The 22,079-nt window shown below is 40.3% G+C and overlaps 1 protein-coding gene across 8 annotated transcripts in view; it reads left to right on the top strand.

Moving 5' to 3' along the window:
* Positions 1–19,624, top strand: part of carmil2 (capping protein regulator and myosin 1 linker 2) — a 79,681-nt gene extending 60,057 nt beyond the window's left edge. For 4 of the 8 annotated variants that reach the window (XM_041796292.1, XM_041796294.1, XM_041796289.1 and 1 more), the window contains 9 exons: positions 2,182–3,034; positions 5,521–5,625; positions 6,437–6,473; positions 7,326–7,394; positions 7,851–8,110; positions 10,242–10,377; positions 10,780–10,869; positions 13,278–13,388; positions 13,513–19,624. In XM_041796292.1, coding sequence (XP_041652226.1) covers positions 2,182–3,034; positions 5,521–5,625; positions 6,437–6,473; positions 7,326–7,394; positions 7,851–8,110; positions 10,242–10,377; positions 10,780–10,869; positions 13,278–13,388; positions 13,513–14,027 — 2,176 coding nt within the window. In that variant the 3' untranslated portion in view covers positions 14,028–19,624. Of the gene's footprint in view, positions 1–2,181; positions 3,035–5,520; positions 5,626–6,436; positions 6,474–7,325; positions 7,395–7,850; positions 8,111–10,241; positions 10,378–10,750; positions 10,870–13,277; positions 13,389–13,512 lie in introns of those variants that run through there. The other 4 variants (XM_041796293.1, XM_041796291.1, XM_041796290.1 and 1 more) reach the window with 3 other exon arrangements.
* The last annotated feature ends 2,455 nt before the right edge of the window (positions 19,625–22,079 follow it).

The following is a 22,079-nucleotide window of genomic DNA, read 5'->3' as shown; positions in this document are numbered from 1 at the left end:
TGCTCCAGGTCTCTCAGATTTGAAGGGTGCTTCTTGCAAACAGCAGTTTTGAGATCTCTCCATAGGTGTTCAATGGGATTTAGATCTGGACTTATTGCTGGCCACTTCAGAACTCTCCAGCACTTTGTCTCCAACCATTTCTTGGTGCTTTTTTGAGGTATGTTTGGGGTCACTGTCCTGCTGGAACACCCATGACCTCTGATGCAGACCCAGCTTTCTGACACTAGGCCCTACATTGCAGCCCAAAATCTTTTGATAGTCTGTAGGTACTGTGTTCTTTTCTTTGTAGGTCTTGTTCCATTTTCTTTAAACAGTGGAATAACGTGCTTTTCCAAAAAGCTCTACCTTAGTCTCATCTGTCCACAAAATGTTCTCCCAGAAGGATTGAGCCTTACTCAGGTACATTTTTGCAAACTCCAGTCTGGCTTTTTTATGTCTCTTTGTCAGCAGTGGGGTTCTCCTCGGTCTCCTGCCATAGCAATTCATCTCATTCAGATGACGACGTATGGTGTGAGCTGACACTTTTGCACCCTGAGTCTGCAGGACAGCCTGAATTTGTGTAGAGGTTTACTGACCATCCACCATTCAAACTATCCTGTTGCATTATTTTGTCCATTTTTCTCTTCCGTCCACATCCAGGGAGATTAGCCACAGTTCCATGGGTTATAAACTTCTTGATTATATTACACAAGTGAACAAAAAAATTTCTAGATCTCTGGAGATGGTCTTGTAACCTTGAGATTGTTCATGTTTTTCCACAATTTTGCTTCTTAAGTCCTCAGACATTTCTGGGCTCTTCTTTCTCTCCTCCATGTTGTTGGGACACACACAGGCACATAACACAAAGGTTGAGTCAACTTTTATACATTCTAACTGGCTTCAGGTGTAATTTCTAGATTGCCAGCACCTGTTACTGCCACAGGTGACTTTAAATGAGCGTCACATGCTTGAAAAAAATGATTTACCCACAATTTTTAAAACTGTGCCAACAATTTTGTCCGGCCCATTTTTTGAGTTTTGTGTAAAATTATGTCAATTATGTCCTTTTTCTTCGGTTTTTTTGTGTTGCTCCAATGCACATAAATGAAATAAACACGTGTATACCAAAAACATTTGTAATTGCAACAATTTCTGGGAGAAGTGGTGTATTTTCTGGAAAAATTCCAGGGGTGCCAATACTTTCATCCATGACTGTATCTACATTTACCCTGCACTAAACCACTGGTTAAATGAGTCCAAGAATGTCAGAGCCGCAACTCGTCATACACTTACGGAGCCCTAGAATACAAAGAGGATGAGAATGTAGTATTTTTGTTTCTTCAAGTTGTGCTTACTCTGCAAATTCAGAGAGAAGCTTATTGTTTAAAGTTTTCCTGGCTCCACAATACACTTGGAAAAGCCCCCCCCCCCCCCCCCCCCAAGCTCATCATCTTTATGTCAACAGACTTCAGTTCAATCTATGAGAGTACAGCTCCATGCAGGGTGAAGGTGCTGATAGCTTTTGTCTGTATACTCGGATGGAAAAGGAGCGGAATGCATGAAACAGGAACACTTTTTTGGCATGTCGGCGCCTGAATATCAACAGACCTTTATGTTTTATGAACTAGACCTTGAAATTGGCAAATTTGGAAGCAAATAATTTTCTTAGTGAATTTCACAAAAAAGTTTGCTCATGAGTCCTTCATTTTAAAAGCTGATCACAGGTTTGTTTGCATCAACTCAGGAATTATACATAAACAAACAAGGGACCCATAGTAGTAAAATGAGACTTAAGTCTCAAGTCTTAAGCATGATAAGAGGTTGTCCTCATTGCCATATATCAATACATGAAGTCTCTAATCCTAAGACACAAGTATTTTTGTAGTATTTTTAAAGTAACATGTCAAAGATAAGAACCCTAAATTGTTTGATCGGCATCAATGCCGCTCCTTCTTTTCTGTTGATCTAGCCAGTTGGTATCTTGTTATCTTGCTCTAAAACAATGCGTTGAGCTGATAGATACTATGCTGGGCCTCCAGACAAGCATCGAGGAGTAACCACTAAGATGTTCTTTTCCTTTCGTGTTGTTGCATGATCTTTTTCGTTGTGTACCTGAACTAAGCATGTGAGTCCTGTAGTGGTAGTTGTAGTACTGAGTGTCTCTTCTTGTGTGTTGCTCTTTCTGCTGTCTCCTCGCTGCAGAAAAGGCCAGTGGGAGGAGTCATACCCTGCCCAAGCCACTCCCTCAGAGTCAAGCTCCACCCCCTCAGCCTCAACCCCCTTTTCTTCTTCGTCTGACAATATCACCTCCTCTACCACCACCACTACCACCACCACTGTCACCTCCCCCTCTGTACCATCTACTGACACATCCATTACATCTGCTGATGTACCCCCCCTCTCTTCATCCTCCCCCACTCCCCCTACCCCTCCCTCTGACACCACCACCACCAACCCCACCACACTTCCCACCAAAAACATCAAGAAAAAATTTGGCGACTTCTTTGCCTTCAAGAGGCCTCGAGCCAGCCGAGCCGCCAAGGCGGGAGAGGGAGGAGGAGAGGGGGTGAAGGTCAAAAGGACCTCCATCGCAGACCTCATCCGACCCCTCCGCGAGGCCAAAGAAAGGGAGAGAGAGAGGGAGAGAGAGAAGGGGAGAGGGGCAAGGTCAGTGGACGATGCTAACGTTTCTAATGATACCGCCATCACAGAAGGAATCCCTGCCGTCGGCGAGCGTCTTGCGGGGGTAATGATGCCGCCTGTCAAGACTTTACCAACGATGACACCTCCCAGTGAGACCACACCCTCTTACCCCACCATCGCCACAAGCCCCGACCTCACCAACCCTGAAGAGGAGGCAGCTCCTGTCTCATCGGATCACACCCCCAGTCCTGTGCTCACCCCCCCTCTAATGGAGCAGGAGAAGTTTGGAGGGACTCCATTTGGAGAGAGGAGACTGAAGGTGACCAAGAGATCTCTGAGGGAGGGGAAGAGTCAGAGTCTCATTCTGCTGACTGGACTGGAGCCTGAGGACAAGGAGGACGCACACAGTAAGGTCAGTCTAACTATACACTAAATAAACACAATAATGAATCCTCTAAAAGGAAAAGGAAACAGTCTACGAACAACCGCTTAGTAATAATGTCACAACTCAGTGTAAGAATGATAGTAGATATGGTCTCCATCGATAAAGAGACAGTTCGGCAGATTATATATGAAAATTTTAACATGGCAAAAGTGTGTGCCAAAGTTGTTCCAAAACTTCTGACTACCAATCAAAAGGAAAAAGCTCAGGCAAGGTTGTGGAGACATTTTCAAACAAATTGAAGGCAACCAACATTTTTTATTAAGTTGCTCAACTTTTAAGCTAATCATTCCAACGTCTTAGCAAAATCATGTGCACTTCAATTAGTAGCAGTGAACTAAAGATGTCTCTTTTTAGAAACTTTCAGCAGTGAATACCTAGCCTTTAACATGTAACACTTGTGACTATGAACGATGTGGTTTTAACCTCATAAATGCTTTCTCAATATTTAATAGCCATACCTCGTATGGGGAGTTCATGCACTGTTCCTGCTTTGCTCAGCGTTGGCAATGTTGTAGTGCAATGGGAATTCACACACTGGGAAAACAGGGATTACACAGATACCACTGCTGGGAAGTGTTACTGTTAAAATCAACTTCTGATATTGTCTTACGCACTGAGAAAAGTAATGGGTAGGAGTACCAAAACTTAAAACCCTTTAACTGCTTGTTTTCCATGTCAGTTGTAACGACAGCGCACAGCCAACTGTATGTCTGCCTTTGAATGTGATAAGCTTACTGTCATTCCACAGCCTAATTGTTGGCCCATAATCATTAACCTAAAGTTTACACACATGTAAGCGGCTGATGTGCGTGTATTCCTAAGCTAACTTGTTTAGCCATTCACATGTTCAGTTATATGTTAAATAACTTTTTTTAAATCTAATCATATCTTCCTAACTTTTGACTCAAATGTTTATATATAACAGACCCTATCAAAACGATCTTATAGCACTTCATATCAACTTATAAATCCTGATAAATTTCATATTAAAGTGGTTGATATGACTGCATATTATATCAAGCTGATAAATATGGCGTTTTGTTGCCTGTTAGCTAGTTGGCAGCTTGGTCAGCTATCACACTGCCATACAGTCTACTTTTTCTACTTTTGCAGTCAAAATAAACTGTAAAAGTTTAATTTCTCACTGTACTCACGGCACATTCCTTATGAAAAGAGGGGAGGAGTTTTGCAGGTACATTGGACATCAGGGAGATTCCCAGAGGAATGAAAGGACTTCCTGTTGACTAGGCGTAAATCTCTGTCTATATAACAGAAATGACTGACTGATAACCTTTACAGGTCTTTAAAATGCTCATAATCTGACAATAAAATGGGCTGAGGCATACACTATTACGCACAGGCTGTGCATAATACTGTATGCCTCATTCAAGCAGCTGTGCAGCAAAGCTGTTTCAATAAAAACAAAACAACATGAGCTTTTAACTCAAATTTTACCATGATGTTTCTCTTGTCTCTTTCACCGAAAAATTCAACGTAACTGGAATAATTTTACAGTGTAATGCTATCCTCTCTGTCATTTCACAAGCTTAAACAGCAAGCTAAACGCTCACACTGACACAGCTGTGTTTACCATCTGCTGGTATGCAGCTATGCTGCTACACCTCTATGCACCAACAGGTAATAGAGAAACAGAAACAGTGCATTTGCCTTGGGAATTTTATTCTTTCTTCTCTTTATTTCATTTATATATTATTATTACTTTTATTGACAAAAAGCGAAGGGATATATATATATATGGAGAGAGAGAGCAATTTTTTTTTAGTAACGGATTACTTTTATCAAAAAAAAAAGGAACCAGCAACACAATACTGGAATTGCCAAACTAGCGAATTACACAGCGATGTGCAATTACAATGTACATTACAGTGCTGTTGTAGAAATATGTAACCACACCTTGTGTTAAGGACTGACCTTTAGGGCAGACTCTTGTTAGCAGCTCTCTATGGTGCATGAGATTGACAACATCAAGTGTTTTTCTCTTCCACAAATGTTCACTTAAGCTTTAAAAAAGAAGTCAGGGAGAGCTGTTTGGGTGGCACATAAAGAGGCTGCAGGTCTCAAAGCCACTAACAAGGGTTTGATTCCGATTCTGGGCACCTTTCATGCCATTTCCTCAGTATCTCCTCCCCATCTTCTTTTCAACCTGTGATCCTGTCCTCTAAAATTAAAGGTGTTAAAGCCCAAGAATAAATCTTAAAAAACTAAAACAAACAAACCATTAGCCACATTATGATCAAACTGCTGAACTGACTTGAAGATGCAACATAAGAAAAGACTAATCTGTGAATAAAAAATGATGGCATAATATCGCAGAAGAAGCCCAAACCTTGCATTCGACAACTCTTTGTTGTTTGGCCAGCCATTAATTTATCCGCTTTTGTTGTTTTAACCTCATTTTTTTCTTTTCTAAATATTCTCCTATCATCTTCTAGAAACATGCATCTGAGAGTACGTCTAGTTTTGAACAGAGGCTGCAGGTGATGCTACACAGAATGGGCGTGGTCAAAACTCCACCTGCTGACACCAAGACGAACCAGGTAGGACGAAGCAGTGTTAGAAAAGAGCCACTGGAGGCATCCATACCATACATTTGACAACAGAAACAAAAACTGTGCATCCCTGGCTCAACAACACGCAGAAACAATTAGTACATAAAAATCCCCTGGTTTTTTGTTTGTTTGTTTGTTTTTTGTTTTTTTGTTTGTTTGTTTTTTTGTGGTTGTTTTTGTTGTTGTTGTTGTTGTTGTTGTTTTTCCTTATCTGTACCTAAATGATTTCTCTGTCTGGTTCCATGCAAAGGCACAAAACATTTCTTGGGGATGTTGTGTTGAAATTTTGTGTTGTTGTTGGTGTGCTGTTATAACGCTTTAAAACGTTACATTTAGGGCAATTCTCAGCCGCTTCAGAGCTTATACAGGCAGCTTGTCTGCTAGGGGCCGAGGTTATGCTCAGCCTTCAGTTTGACCTTCGAATAAAGTTATTCAGATAGTTTGTATTAGTGTGTATTAGTTTGTGATTGATGTAGTTATGTCAGCGTGTTGCCAGGTCTCACTATGAACACTGGACTTATTCTTCCATCTGATCTTTTCATCTTGGTTTTTTATTATTAAGCATTTGACTTTAAAATTTGAGGTTTTATCAAAATGTAGAATACATTCTTGTTTTCATGGAGATTTAGGAAAAAAGCAATGCCACATGTATTATCTGTTGATGCTGAGTCATATATCCTCGATTTCTAAACATTTGTGAACTTTTTTATTACCAAAGAGCACATGTTCAGTGATCACAAATCATACAGCATGTTTTTAATTAACTTTTACTTGATATTATCCAACTTGTCTGTTTTAGAACAAAGATGATGAGCTGAGGAAAGCTAACTCTGAAGGTGAGTGTGAATATCTCAGTGAGCCACATCTCAGCTATCATTATTTATCATATTTTAAATTTGGGTTTGCATGTGTGTTATAATCAACTATACTAGTAGTAGTAAATTGAACCACATATATTATAATTCTCAAAAACACAATTTTAAAAAATGTAGGATTTGAGTCTTCCATGATGAAAGCCAAGTCTCAAGCATGGTTCTCCATTGTCCTGCTGGTGTAACACATTAAATTGTATTTTTAATATAGACGGATCTTTAAACATCATCCTAGCACAAGTTTACATCTCAAACAAAAGCCTAGAAGTACAGAACATTTTTGAGTTCATGTTTATTGATCATGTAATCTGGGTTTCTCCTAAAATGACTGAGTCTAACATTGTGGGAACAAAATTAATTATGAATAAGGTCTTCTTTGATTTTCTGAGCAGTGTTGTGAAACTAAAGTTTTCAAGGACACTGAAGTAGTTTCAGATGTGCCAGCCGTGTCTCTGAGATGCTCAAGTATATTTAGGAGCTCATTTGTGTTTGATAGATGCTGTTTTTAAGTTCAGTGAGACCAAATTAGCCCTGTTGATCAAATTTAATATATGAGGACATTTCAGTGTTTACTGGCACAGTTGCATTGCTCCTGCTAAGTTTTGATGCTTTCTGACTAGATTTTGGACTCCAGGCAACCTGTTTTTTCCACACAGTCGCAGTTACAGCTATGCTGTCTTAAAACTTTGGAGAGCTCGTGCCTACAGTTCTGTGGCTTAATTAGAAATGCTTCAGTGGAGCCTAGAGCTCAGATTTCAGTAATTACTTGTACAGCTTTGATTCCTCGACTGTAAAACTGCTGTCTCTGTCCCTCAGGTACTATCCTGGAAAAACCTGAACCACCTCCTACCTACCTGAAACCCAGAACAATGTCTACTTCATCAGGTATGAAAGTTGAAGATAACAGAAATTAAAGAACTACTTAAAGTCCCATGTAATGCCTGCACAGTGTGGCCTCACAGCTGGCAGAGCCTTGATGAGGAGTTTGCATGTTCTTGCTGTGTCTGTAAGGGTTTCTCAGGTCACTCCAACTCCTTCCCAGAGTCCAAAGACATGCCTGTGAAGATAATTAGTGACTCTCAGCCGCCTTCAGGTGTGAGAGTGAATATACTTTTGAGTACTTTGAGTACTTTGCATACATTATGCATACAATAGGTACATATATGATATGACTTATATTACTTAAAACACTTTTTTCACAGTCTGGAGCACAGCTTTATGCTCTATCTTTAGTTTATACAATGTGGAAAATCTTCAGCTGAGCTAAAAAGATTGTGAGTCAACTAAAAGTCAGAGGAATTCAAACACATTATTACTGTCTCTCCTGCCATCTGTTTTCAGCAGACCCCAGGCATCCAATGAGAGTGCTAGACCCTATACGACCGGAACCTCCTCTCCTCCCAAAGCCCCCCATACCTGAGCGCCCTGTTGGACCCCTGCCTCCCAAACCTGCCATCGCAGCCAAGCCGCCCATCCCCACCCCGGCTGCTTCTGTAGGAGGAATTCGACCCTCCTCTACTCCTCCGTCCAGCAGCTCAGCTGAGAGAGTTCAGCTCCGAGCGCTGAGTCACGAGGGCAGGCCAACAGAGAGCACAGCACAGGTAAAACACATGATTTTAGAGAATTCATTCATCTCTACAGGAACATCATTCTAAGGTTTAAAAGCCTAAAATTTATACTGGTATCAGTTTAATGATGAGAGACAATTAGGCTTCCTTCTATATGAGAGAGAGGCTCTAGACTTCACAGATGTAGAAGAGATTATTGTTTGGAAGGACTCTGCTGGCATGCAGTGACATGAACTCTGTAATTACCTTGAGTTTTTTAACCTTGCAAAGCCAGTGGATTGGCCAGATTCAATGTCTGTCATCTTGTTTTGGTATCGCATAAGAATTAACGGACCAATCAGCATCATTTGGGAAGGACAAGTAGCTGTGGGTGGAGTTTAGCTGTACTGCAAACCTGAAATTGAGGACAGGTGTAGCGATTAGCACAGATGTAGCTATTAAAGTAGTTTAATCAGAGATGGACAACATTTCTACATTAAAACAATAGCAAGAACTGCTGAGAGTGTTGTGAAGTGTGGTGGCTCCATCTCTGACTTCTTCCCAGTTGATTCTGGGATGAGCCAGGGGTGTGTCTTAGCCCCTACACTTCTCAGTAAACTGTGGAGTGTCATTTCGGGATGTCCAAATGACTGATCTGGACTTTGCTGGTGATGCTGCGATCCTTGCTGAGACTGTAGATGTCCTTGTGGGGCTCTTAACCGGCTGAACGAGGGGGCTGAAGCGTTGGGAATCCACGTCTCCTGGGTCAAAAGCAAAGATCCAGGCATTTGGAGATGCCTTGGATGCTGCCGTTGAATCAGTGTCTGTGAATGGTGTGGGAAGGTTGTGGAGCAGTTCACCTACCATGGCAGCATGTTACATAAATCAACTGATTGTGAGGCTGAGATCAACCACAGACTTGTACTCATGCATGGAGTGATGGGTTCACTGAACAAGACAGTGTGATGTTCCCGGCTAGGTGCAGCCAGTGATTACTGACCATTATTGAACATCAATGACATAAATTTCTTTTTTTTCCACACTGATGTATGCCTATTGTTGTCTGTAACCCCTGTAAAAAGTTGAGTACTCTCATAAGTTAACTGCTGAGCTGGTCTTTGGTAGTTCTCGCGGTATTTCGGCGCCTTCGCGTGAACTCAGTCACATGATGCACGTGAGTCATGTGAACTGATCCTTTGAAAATCATGGCGGTTCAGTCAGTCGGGAGACGTGGGGGACGCTCCATACAGGGCTGCAGCAGATGTTTACAACCTAAAACGAGCCGGTTGAAGCGAGTGACACGCTCTAAAAGTCGACTTGAATTGGCCGGGTTTTTTTCTGTTCCTGATCTAAACCAATCTAAGATGGCGAGCTTACCCAGAACCTGAACCTGAACTGATCAGCGTTGATTTCTCCACCTGTGCGGTAGGAGATCTGCATTCTAGTTCTCTCTAGCCCAATGCCCCCCACAGCTCTCATCTCACTGCTCTGGATTGAACTGTTGTTGCGTTCTTCCTTGGACTTTAACTGAAAGACATTCACTGAATTCATCCTGATCTCAGGGGCATATAAGGAGACTCAATTGAAACATATTGAACTGTCGAAACATATTGAGCTACTGATTCATATTGAACTGCTGATACTAATGGACTGTTGATTCACATTGAACTGCTGATACATATCGATTGCAGATTCACATTGAACTGCTGATACATATCGATTGCGGATTCATAATGAACTGCTGATACATATTGACTGTTGATTCATAATGAACTGCTGATACATATTGACTGTTGATTCATAATGAACTGCTGATACATATTGGACAGAAACCAATTGGGTTATCGTTTGGTTAAAGTGTTTGTTTTGTTTTCTGTTAAAATGGTCATGACTGATCTGCATATATTGTAAATACTCTGCACTATAACATAATACAAAAGGTACCTGCAATACAACTTACCTTTCTGCTGCTTGTTGTTACTGGTCCTCAGCCTCCTAGAGTGAGCCTAGAAATTATAATTTGACTCTAGCCCATCAACTAAATACTTTTGGTTATCATTGCTTACCTGTTAGCATTTTTACTTTCCAGATTTCCCAACTGCATACTGAGTGTAAATGCTACATGTCCATACATCACATCATATTGTTTACATCCACTGAGCTCTCCTCTGATCTTTATCCACAGAATGGAAGCCAAGAGGGTCCCCGGGGTGCAGCTCCAGCTCTGTCTCCCAGAAAAGAGCTGCTTCCTCCAGCAACGTCTCCATGGAGGGGTCCCAGTGCACAGGATCGCTCTGAGAAAGCACAATCAGTGACAGAAGGTATGCCTGACTTACCTTAGTAATAAACTACATAATTCATCCACATTAAGACTGAGCTTGGTGAAGGTTCAGAGCTTTGATGAGAGATCCGGGAAGGCGTGAACCTGTCAATGTGAAGTGTTTGTAATACTGTTGGAGGATCTGAGAAATCATCAGCTGGTGAGCACTAGATGAGGATCATGGTGGCTTGAACTCCCAGAAGGCTGACAACAGTCTTCTGTGAAACTGCTAAAAGTGAAAAACTGCAGAAAAACATTTTTTAAGTTGCAACCAAAAATTTAAAGTTTCTTCCAACTCTCCAACATGTTCAGTCTTCAGTTTCTTGCAGGAAAAAAGATTAATGTAGAACATTTAAAAGATGTATAAAATCAAGTGTCCATGCATGTCTTTGTGTCCTTCCAGAGAGTCTTCCTAAGCCACGCCACCACATGAAGCCCCTCCCACAACGCAGAGCTGTGTCAGTCCATGAGGACACCCTCGCCATGACACAAGGTATCAGCTTTTTAAATGTAGAATAGCTAAGGCATGAAAAAGTACAGGCTGGTAACTTTTAGCACTAAAACAATCCTAGTAAAATAACTGAGCAGGTGTTGAATGAAAACAGTAAAGAGTTAATGGAATGCACAGATTAAGCAATCTGGGTTAAACTGAGATGAAAAACATTTATAGGCTCACTTTTTGTTAAACAAGGTCAAAGCCCAAAAAATGTCAACTAATGCTTGCCTTATACCAGAGGACTTTGCTGAAACTCCTAAAAGACTCTTAAAAGACTGACATCTTAGACCCTCTTACATCTAGAGACAATCTTGTCGGCAAGCCGCTGAGTTTTAAGTCTCATACTAAGATTTTGCAAAAACTGTGGGTAACTAACTACAAGACTAGAATACGTTTCCTTTTGAGATTATTTACAATCATGCATCAGGTAGAAATTCACAACAACAATTTTTGAGCAGGGAACAAGATGTGGATGGAGATGGTGATTGCATACAAGTTCATATCTCTTATATGATTTGAAATCATTTACATCGAGTAGGAACAAAAGGAAAGTTAAACACCGAAGCAACTCTGCATGTTACTGTAACAACAGAGGACCTTTCCTGGAAAAACTTTGGAATAAAAATATTGTATGAAAACGCTTTTACCCTGAAAATACCAGTGGCGGTTCCGTACCTGTCATGTCAGCCAGGAGTAAATTGAAAGACCAGGCTCACAAACACACAGGTGCAGAGATCCAACAGCAGCTCTGAACAGAAAAGTTTTCCAGTCTCTTGAATTCAGAGCGCACATTCAGTGGCTCTAGATTGATCTACGCTCACGTTCATATTTTGAAGAATGAAGTGAATTAAAGTGCTTATGCACAACACCGTTTACCATTGGCTGTGGGTGATGCTCGCATCACTGAGAAAGACAATTTGCATACGACCAGACATAAGACTTACGATAATATCAAACACGTTTGATATCATCGTAAAACCAAGACTGAAAAAAGACCGCCTCAAAACAGCTAAAATTGAGTCTTAGGATCACCATACACCTAACGGCTGAGACAATGGGAGCGAGCTGCGACTTGAACAAGACTCCCTTGATTTTACTCTGACTTTGGAATTTTGTCTGACTTTGAAATCAGAGGAAAGTCATTAGGTGTAAAGCTGCCTTAAAGGAAGACTTTCAAAATGAGTCACACAATACAGACATGTAAGACTACAGCAAAGAGTCTATTCATGCTGTTTAAGCCACCTGCAGTCATCTCAGTTCAAGTGTCTTGCTTTTGCTGTTCATGGGATTGGTCAAAAAGCATAAATAAACTAGTCCAGAAACACTTCACTTTGTTCCATGAATGTATAACATGAATCCGCCCAGTCTCTTTTCTGGAGTCTGTCCTCCTGTGTGACAATTTACATTTTGGTTAGCAAAATCAACAGTGCCCTAACCTTGCAAAGCAGATGGCTTCGCCCATTTCCGTGTTTCTCACTGGTGAATCCATCTTGCAAAGCTCCCGTGGATGCTGCTAAAGTGCCAGTTTTATCAGAACTTGACAACATTTCTTTGTTAAAAGAAGAACAAAGAACAGCAGTGAGTTGTTTTCTTTTCAAAACTGACAAAAGTCTACAGTCGCCATGGTTCGCGTTATGCAGTTCTCTATGGAGTTTAGCTCCTCGGTAGCTGTGCACCTCCGTAGCGGCTACGTTACGTGTTTTGTTGCTCTGATTGGCCCGTAAAGAATAGACAGGCAGAACGTTCATCCAATCACCCTCTGAGTTTTTTTTTCAAAGCCTCTGCCCTTTCCCAAACGCTGTCTGTGGAAAGTTATCCAGATGGATGTGTGAAACAAATCCATCTGTTGTGTCAGGTTAACTATACCCAGTTTCTGTGCAAAAGAGGAATGATATGTCACCTTTAAGAACTACACTGAAAAAAAGGAATTCCTATTCTGATCTTGCAGACACACTGATTTCAACTTTTTAGAAATCTGTATCTTTGTAGATATTTCTGAATCTTCAGGCCAGTTTTTGTCCATTTTTGGGGGGGTTCACAGTGCTGTAATTATCCAGACTTGGACTAATGTGTGACTTTATAGATACCATGAATCTTCCACTCACAGGAGAGCAATGCCAAACCAACAGGTTGTCAAAGGGGTTACAGATCTGCCCAAAATAGCTCAAAGTAGCCATGAAGTAAATCCAGACACAGCTCCTGGAGAAAGAGGTGCAGTTTGATGAACTGCATGGAGCTCCTGATAACATCACAAAGACAAAAATAACAGTGGTGTGATCAAAGTTTTCTTTGTTGTAGTCTGATTACAGTCTCAGATTGTGTCTACGAGTAGTAGCATTTTGAAGATGAGCTCTTGGCATCTAATTAGTCTAAATTATTGTATCTTTTTTCTCTGTGCCTCTTAGAGCTAAAGGCAGTGTTACAGAGGTCACCCATCCGTTTTCGGGGCAATAGGGGGGACCTGCCCACCTGCACAGAAGGGGAGGAAGCACAAAGAGCCCATGAGGGTGAGAGAGGTGATTTTTTAATGTAATCTTAAATAGTATTTACTTACTTTATATAGTTTATATTTTTCATCTTTTCCTTCTTTCTCAGTGATGTTCATATATTCTTCCATCTGTTTGTTTTTGATCCATCCAGCCAGTGACACAGAGAAACAGGAGGAACAGAAGGAGGCTGTCCAAAAGGATACAGGGACGTTAGCCGAAACCAAGCAGCCCCCTCCTCCAGTAAAGGAGAAATCACCGAGCTCTGCATGCCTCTCCTCTTCAGCTCAGGCTCAACATGAAGCATCATTGCGACTCTCCAGTCCGGCTGCAGCGCTTGACAAAGCTCCATTAATCCCGGAGAGGCCTCTAGCACAAACCCAAACCCTAGAAAAGCCTCCAGTAACCCCCACATCCCAGAAAAAGAGCCCTAGCACATCTCCTGCATTTCACCAGACTCTAGAAAAACTTCTGGTTTCCCCACAACCTCAAGAAAAGACCCCCAGCACAAGCCCTGCTGCATCTGAACCCCTGGCAGCGAGTCCTCAGTCCCACAGGGAGAAGAGCCCGGGCACACAGAGCACACAGGAGAGGGGGGAGACGGTCTCTAAACAGCACACAGTGAAGGCAGATCCAGCAGACCAAAGAACTGAGCCCCCCCCTGTCTGAAAAACACACAGACTGACTCACCTGAGGAGACACCAAGGAGAGAGAGGTGGGAGGGGGCTGTGACATCACTGAGATCAGGAACCAGGAGGTGAACGAGGTCTGAGAGTGGCTTGAATGTTGATCATGCAGGAAACAGCTAACATCTGAATGGCTGGGGTTTGGTCAAATTAACACCAGAAGAGCCCACATTTTAAAACCCGTGTGAGGGCTAAAATTTAGACCTGAGCTTGTTTTTACTGGTTTTTGTTTGGCTCACATTATTCTCATGATATTCAGCCCAAACAGCAGGTGCACAGATGTTAGCTGTAACAACTAGCTAAAAACACACAGAGTTTTTCTGGAATTTCTGTGAATAGCTTAAACTATTTTTTTCCCAGAGACCATGAACATTATAGAAGAAGTGGTTGTAGCACTGACATTGTCATGATTTTGTTTTTACAGCCACAGATTTGGCATTTAGCTGGTGGTTATTTTGATCCATGATGACCACAGTGTGATGGCTGGATGGATACACTTTGCTATGCATCAATTCTGTGTGGCAAAGCCTTACTGTAAACCCTTTTAATTATGAGTTTACTCTGAAGGAGACCATAAGATGAAGGTTATAGACTCATTTGGAAAATATGCACCGAAATGATAAATAGATAAAAATGCAGGCTTATTTTCTAAGACAATTTTATATAATGTTTTTGGTTTTATATCAGTTAAGTAGTCCCTGGATAGCCAACTGACTTCAGTCTACTTCAACTTTTTATACAGACTATTCTCTAGACCAGTGGTTTTTAAATGGTGTGGAAATGCACACTGGTGGCTCTGAGGCAAGTTTAGGAGTGTCCTGGGAATTTATACAACCTAACATTATTACTGCAGCTAAACAACTGAAGATACAGTAACTGAGTTAAGCGGTCTTTGCATGGAAATGAGTACAGTGTACCTTGAGATTTTGGCTTGATCTCAGGGATGACTTGGTTAAAAAAAGTTTGAAAACCACTGCTCTAGACCCATGGTTCTCAACTGGTGGGTCAGGACCCAGAAATGGGCTGCAAAGCTGTTTACAACTGGGGCTTTTCCACTCTGACTTTTGGCGGCTCTGATCCAAACCAAGTGGTGTTGATTTACTTTTCCATCACCAGTTTGGTCGCACCTGGCTACAGAATAGCATACCCGCCCCAACTCTTAGCCACGGTGACAACACAGCGGTACATTCAAGGATGCCTCTTAGACGTGTTTGAGTAGCAACCACTGCAACAAACTTTGAAACACCTGCCAGATTACCAACAAAGGAAGAAGAATACATTTTGAAGTAGAACAGATTTGTGCAGGGGAATAAAAAAAAAGCCACAAACACTTTCAAGGATTGATGGGTAAGCTAATCAAGTGACAAAATAAGTAGAGGTGTAAAGTTTGATTGATGCTACTTGATTAGCATAGCATGACTTAAATATGACAGGTCACATTAATGTGGCTGGTCTTTTTCTTTCTTTAAGGACAAACTGAACTAAACCTCAGTGTTAGGCCATCAAAATGACTTAATGTTTGTTTTGTTTCACATCTAATCTGCAGCATTTTCCATTGATTTAATTTGATTGGTTCAGATTCCAGATAAAGGATTTTTGCCTGTATGTGATATGCTGATATTTACAGATTCATTCTAGCTGAAGCTGATATTTATACTGATAAAAGAAACAAACTTCAGTTTTTAGAGCACTTTTAGGAATGAGGAATAACAAAGAAGAAGAGCTTATGAAGGTCTGTTGGTCCTGCCAAAGTTCTCACAGCATGACTGATTTCTACAGCCCCGTAGAACAGTTATAAATATCAGCAGAAGTTTTCATATATTCTGATACTAATAATTGAATTCTAAACTGCTATCTATACACCAATGTCATGACAATAATGTGCTTTCCTAAAAATAAGGGTCAGCTGTTTGTTATCATAAAAATGATGTGGGTCCTTAGGCTGAACTAGTTGAGAACCTCTGCTCTAGACACTCATAAAGTGCAGGAATACAACTGAAGGATAAGATTTATCACTATACCTGAAACATATTCCAAGCTTTTAACTATCTGCCTCAATTTAACATCCACAAAGGTGGTAAGCTGCATCTGATAACATCTTTGCAAATCTATATGCAACTATACTGCGTCTACATTTCAGTCTCATTTCACTCTGTTAACTACACCCAGTGGAGGGGAAGAAGCTGGCACCACAGTGTGTCATTGATATGTAAACAAAATGCCTGAAACTAGTTCAAACATTAAATTTCACACTCTAAAAATGGCATATACCAAACCCAGTAATGTCAGTCTCAGTGTCTCTTCTATTCCCCTCATTTTACCTGGAGAACTTAATGCAACATATGGACGAAAATCAAATACTTTGATTAACCAGGTAAGATGATCACCAAAGCTAACCAGGACCAAAACCAAGCCTTGTCTAGCTTAGATTATTTTAGTTGAGATTAGCTGTGTTTGCTAGTGGAGCAAAGTAAAGAATCAGTTTCCTTACACAATCCAAAGTTAACAGAGAGGCACGTACTGCTTCCCCCTCAGCTGTGGCAAGACTTCTTTGAAGGACACTCTAAAATGTTTACTGTACTTCATCCACAAACTCATACTTTAAATACATATCAACCCGGTTGTTAATGTTAACATTGGGAAGAGGGAAGTTAAGGGACGATTGATTTTAGATGACAAGGAAAAACGCCTCATTAACTAAATTCACTGTTTTCATTGTGACTCAGATTGAAAGGATTTATCAGCTCTGAAACAGAGAGCTCATTTCCTCAGTTTAAAATTAATTTTGAAATGTTAAATGCCTTATGAGTTGTTTTACTCATTTTGAAGTTTTTCTTATAATCTCTGTTTCAATCACTATTTATCCTCTGATTATTTTGTGTCTGTGTGCTGTTTAAGAGGAAGGTTTCTAACTGCACTTGGCTCATTTTTGTTGACATCAGCGAGATGAAAACAAGTCAAGCATTTTTCTTTAGTTTCTCAGTATAATTGCTGAGGTCCTGCAGTGTCTTCTTCACTCTCTAGTCTGTTTACTTCTGCATACATCTTAGAGATTTATAATATTATCCAAGAGATTCAGTGCTCAGAGATATGCTGGAGTTCACAGGGATTTTTCCAGATTATTTTACATAGCCTACAGGAAGTTTATTGTTGAAGTTTATTTTAATCATGAAAGTCTAACAACCCATATGCACCAGGAAGATGACAGAAATCATAAAGGGTTTTTGTAACTTTTGTTTTGTTATCCAAGTGAACCTCATAGCAGAACTGCAGGAACTGTTCGTTTCTGCGAAGGACTACACTGAAATTGTACAGGAACTTTGGTTTTGCAGTACAGTGCTGATGTCTCAACAGTTGAATTCTGTTAATTAGGGATGTCTGTTTCTAACACATTTTAAATGTCAGATTTGTCAACTAAAGTGAAGAAAACACCCATAAAACAGTTTGAACTGAGAGGAAATTATGTAAAGCAAAAGGACAGGTATGAATTAACAAAGTGTGGATAATGTCGACTTCTCAGTCCTCCTTGATTAACCTTCACATGTTGGTGATAGTGACATATTACTTTAGTCGAGTGGTTGCACCGTGGTTTAACATGACACTGCCTTGAATAATTTGATCTCTGTTTCTAGATCAAAATACTGCCAAGGTGCTAGTTTACATCAGGGCAGTAGAGCTGTATGAAAGTAGCTTTAAACAGAGATACTGGACATTCCCAGCTAGAAAAAGATGGCTTCATTACAACGTAGAGACATTTTTTAAGAGGCATTGTGAGCCTGGAGTAATAAAACATTGATTAAAGAGATCAATCGTTTTTTGGTTGTTCTCGACAGCACCATGTCAGACTATGCAACTAAAATCTTGACCTGTCTTGGCCGACAGAGCTGACTCAGATCTACAACAGAAGTGCTCAATGTGACAAAACGGTCTTTTGCTCTTAACAATTATGGACTTGTCCCAGTGTACAAAGAGGAGCACAATATGGATAAGCTCTCCTCCAAATAGAACTTGAGGTATGAATGTGTAAAATGTCAAGAAAATCCCTGTATGTATACATAAAACCCTGGAGGGAGAAAAAGTGGGGGCTTGTTTGGTGAATGATGATACAAAGATAGGGAGCAAATGCTCTCCTGTTCGTAGGTGTCTGGATTCATGTTACTGAAGTCAGGTCAGGGTGTCAAACTAGACGATGATGCAAGAAAAATTCTGACATGCTCGTCTCTGGCTGGCCTGTACCCACACTGCTCCAAGCCCAGCCAGGCCCGTGCAGATACTTTATCACATTGTTGTGTGTCAAATGCAGTTTAGAAGACACTCACTCTCACAGAGTCAACACAATAAAGAAATACACAGAGAATATGATTTACAAACTTTGTTAAGTCATTAAGTCATTTTGGTCAGACACACCTTCTAACACTCATCTTTTGTTTGAAAGAATTGTCTAGAGAAACAGCTGTGGCGACCAAATGTCATATCCAGGCAGCACATCCATGCTTCTGCACGTACAGCAGTAATCAAACCGCGTCCACCTTTTTCAACTGTCCGAGCACTTACACTGGCCCAGTAATCTAGGCTTCTGGCACCAAACATGCTTGGTCATGGTACGAATATCCTGAATTGAGTGCGCTCTGAGATCTTGAGCAGGACTTGGCACTTAAGAAGAAGAAATGCAACACAGGCAGTTGTTTCCTTGTCTTCATTATTTGTCACAATTTACAGAGTTAAGGTGTGACAGGCTGTCCTGGAAGAGTCCGACAAGCTCTATTTTAGAAATGATTTATTGGATTTTTCCCTCAGCAGTGCATGTTGAAGACTGAGGTCACTTCAGGACCTTGGTAACTCCTCGTCCAGAAAACAGTGAGGACATGACAGTTAAAGGGCTGCTGTCAGATGACACCTAACTGTATATGCTCAAGCAAGCTGTGATATTCCACCTGGTCTTTGACTATAAATGCAAAATGTGGATGCTAATTTGGAGAGTTTGACAAAAGCTTAGATTAAGTGGCAAGAAAAATATTTTGCCTTAATTTCAAGTTTAGTTGGCACATAATATCTGGAAAGGAACTTTTAAAATTAAAGTGAATGAGTCAACATCCTGATTATTTTGTCAAAAAGTTTTTTCTCTTGTTTCTCTGTCAATCATGCTGTTCATGTTTAGATTTTTTTGCCTTGTTAAGCATTTTTCACATCAAGCCTTTCACTCTTTGGATTGCCATACATACACATGGGACACAGAAGCACTTGGTGTTTCTGTTATTTTTGATAACCAGATCAGTTGGTGACATTCATATCAGTCCAGGTTCAGTCAGTCGTTCAGACTAAGAGATCAGACCGTACGTGATCAACTGTAGTGTGAGAAAACGAGCAAACTCTCAGGGTGGTGGTGGAGGAAGGTGTGTTTGTGAGTGTGTGTGGTTAAGAGCAGACCTCAGATCAGCTCCCTGTGCTGTCAGCACCTCATCCTCTGTCTCATCACGGGGGGAGAATTTATTTTCTACCGTCATGTTTGTCTTTGCCTTGCACGCACAAAATATGTACAAAACTACAGAAAGCAAACAAAATCAAAGTTATGAACAGAGTGTAAATCCATACCTATACTTGTTAATAATTATTAAAAATATGAGTTGTGTCTAAAGTTTGGACTGTCTTGTTTTATTTTGGGTCTGTTGTTTCATGTTTCCTGTCTTTATTGATGCAGCATGAGTTTAGGTTTAGACACTTCTGATCCTTCAGCACTAAGGTCTGTATGAAACTAGAAAGAACATTTATTGGATCTGTTCATCCCCTTAGATTTCATTTAATGCATCGTGGAGCACAGATGGCCTGGTGGTTAGGTTGCATCCTATGTTTGAAGAAATTTCTCTCAGCATCATAAGAGGCACAAATGCACATAAGGACAGATAACCTGTAAACATCATGTCTCAGGCTCTGGCTATCAACGGTGCAGAGGCACCAAATACACCTTAGCTATATTTAAACAGTGTTTAAGGTTGGATTAGCTCCTAGCAGAGACGGGTTTTTAGCAGCATTGTGCACTCAGAGTTACTGTGAGGATGTTTTATCTATTTCTAAGCTAGCTTTAGCCGATACTGATGATTCTTCATGAGCTATAAAAGCAAAAATGCCATTGTAGAGAGAGAGACTATTCTCTATACATATAGTTATTTTATAGGCCAGTCATTGCTGCTCTAAGGGGTATCAGACAAGATGATTTTACAGCACACTGCCAAAATTAAAACAGATTTTTTCTTCTTTTTTCCAACATCAAAGATTTCCACGGAAGACATTTAAAATAAACATGGATGAGATCTTCTGTGGAAGAACACTTCTTATATATATAAAGGACTCCTGCTGCATCAACACAACCTGGAACATCCACACAGAGTCTGTCAACCCTCAGCACTGATTGTGTGTTATTTTTGGTTAAGTGTAGTCATTCTTTTAACATTAATAACTTAGTTACACTAGTCGAAAGACATTAAATGAACATGAAGTTAATGCTATATCAGCACTGTCACCAAATGACAAAAAATTACAAAAAAAGGCAAAGCCTGACTGAAAAGGTGTAGGGGGAAGCTTTAGGTTACTGCACCTACCATGTTTACATTCATTTTTCACTCAGCTCCCTTAAAATTGATATAAAAGCAGAGGTGGACTCTTGAGGGGCAGAGGTGTATGCGTAGGTGGGTCACCAGAGCACCAATGATTGCGATACAGCTGTAATCAAACTTAATACTGAGAAAGCTATTGCACTTAATCACATTTTTCCAGTGTTGGACATGTGCTATAGAGGGCACTTTATCAACTTTGGTCCATAAATGAGTCCTCATAGAGGGTGCTTTATCAAAGTTAGTCCATTAAGAAGGTACCAAGGGGGGCCAATTGTCAAATGTTGTCTTCTAACAGAACACCAAAGAGGACAAGTTGTCAAACTCAGTGAATATGATAATCTACCTTAAAGGCATCCAAAAGGGCACTTTTATGATGTCTTTTTTAAACACTGGGGTATCAGGAGACTGATCGCCCCTCCTGCTCCCTTCTGAATCCAACATTGGAAGAGCATTTAAGAAATAAGAACAAAATACAGTGTATATATACATAGATATACAGTGCTTAACAAATTTATTAGACCACCCTAACCCTAACCAAAGTAAGGTTTATGCCACAGCTGCCCTAAATTAACAGCATTAGTAATTACCAAAATCATTTTTTATGTTTCTGCAATGGTTAATACACCAATATGTAGAAGCTCTTTAACAGAAATGATATTTTTAATGCTAAAATATAATTATTATTGTTATCCATGAATTTTCAAATGTACTGATTTACAAAGAAAAAAAGAAAAAATAGTAAAGCACATTATTATTTCTTGATTAATATGTCAAATTAGAGTTATTTACTTGCCTTCCTGAACAGAAAAATTAGTTTTAGTGGTTGAATGTTAGGCTTGATTCATTTCTGACTTCTCAGAGAAGCCCAGTGAGTCGGCACAAATTTGGATGAATTCAGTTTGAAATCCCTCATTCCTGTTCAAAATGGTAAAACGTGGAGAGCTGACTGAAAATGAAAGAGTCTGCATTAAAGCACTTCATGATGCTGGATGGTCTTTGGGACAATTATGACAGTTGGTCTAATAAATTTGTTAAGCACTGTATATATATATAGACACAATACATATGCATGCAAGTTTTATATTTGATACTCATCTTGTGTTTTCTTTTTTCTTTTTTTGTATTAATATTATTTTGGGGGCTTTTTGTCTAGATAGGGCAGCTGAGGAGACACAGGAAATATGGGGAGAGAGAGAGTGGGGAAAGATATGCACCAAAGACCAGGTCTGGGAATCAATCCTGCAATCAAGACTACAGTCTCTGTATATGGGTACATGCTCTACCAACTGAGACTCAATTATTGATGTTTATGTAGTTTTTAAACCTACTGTATATTTTACATTTTTTTCAGGAGACTGACTCAATAAAGTGAAGCTCATCTTTGCTCTGATCTTGGTTGTTGTGAACATGCAGTTTTCTCTCGG

Source organism: Cheilinus undulatus, linkage group 9 (genome assembly GCF_018320785.1).
Source record: "Cheilinus undulatus linkage group 9, ASM1832078v1, whole genome shotgun sequence".
NCBI lineage: Eukaryota > Metazoa > Chordata > Actinopteri > Labriformes > Labridae > Cheilinus > Cheilinus undulatus.
Note: the sequence above shows the minus strand (reverse complement) of the source record. Positions and strands in the feature narration are given on the sequence as shown.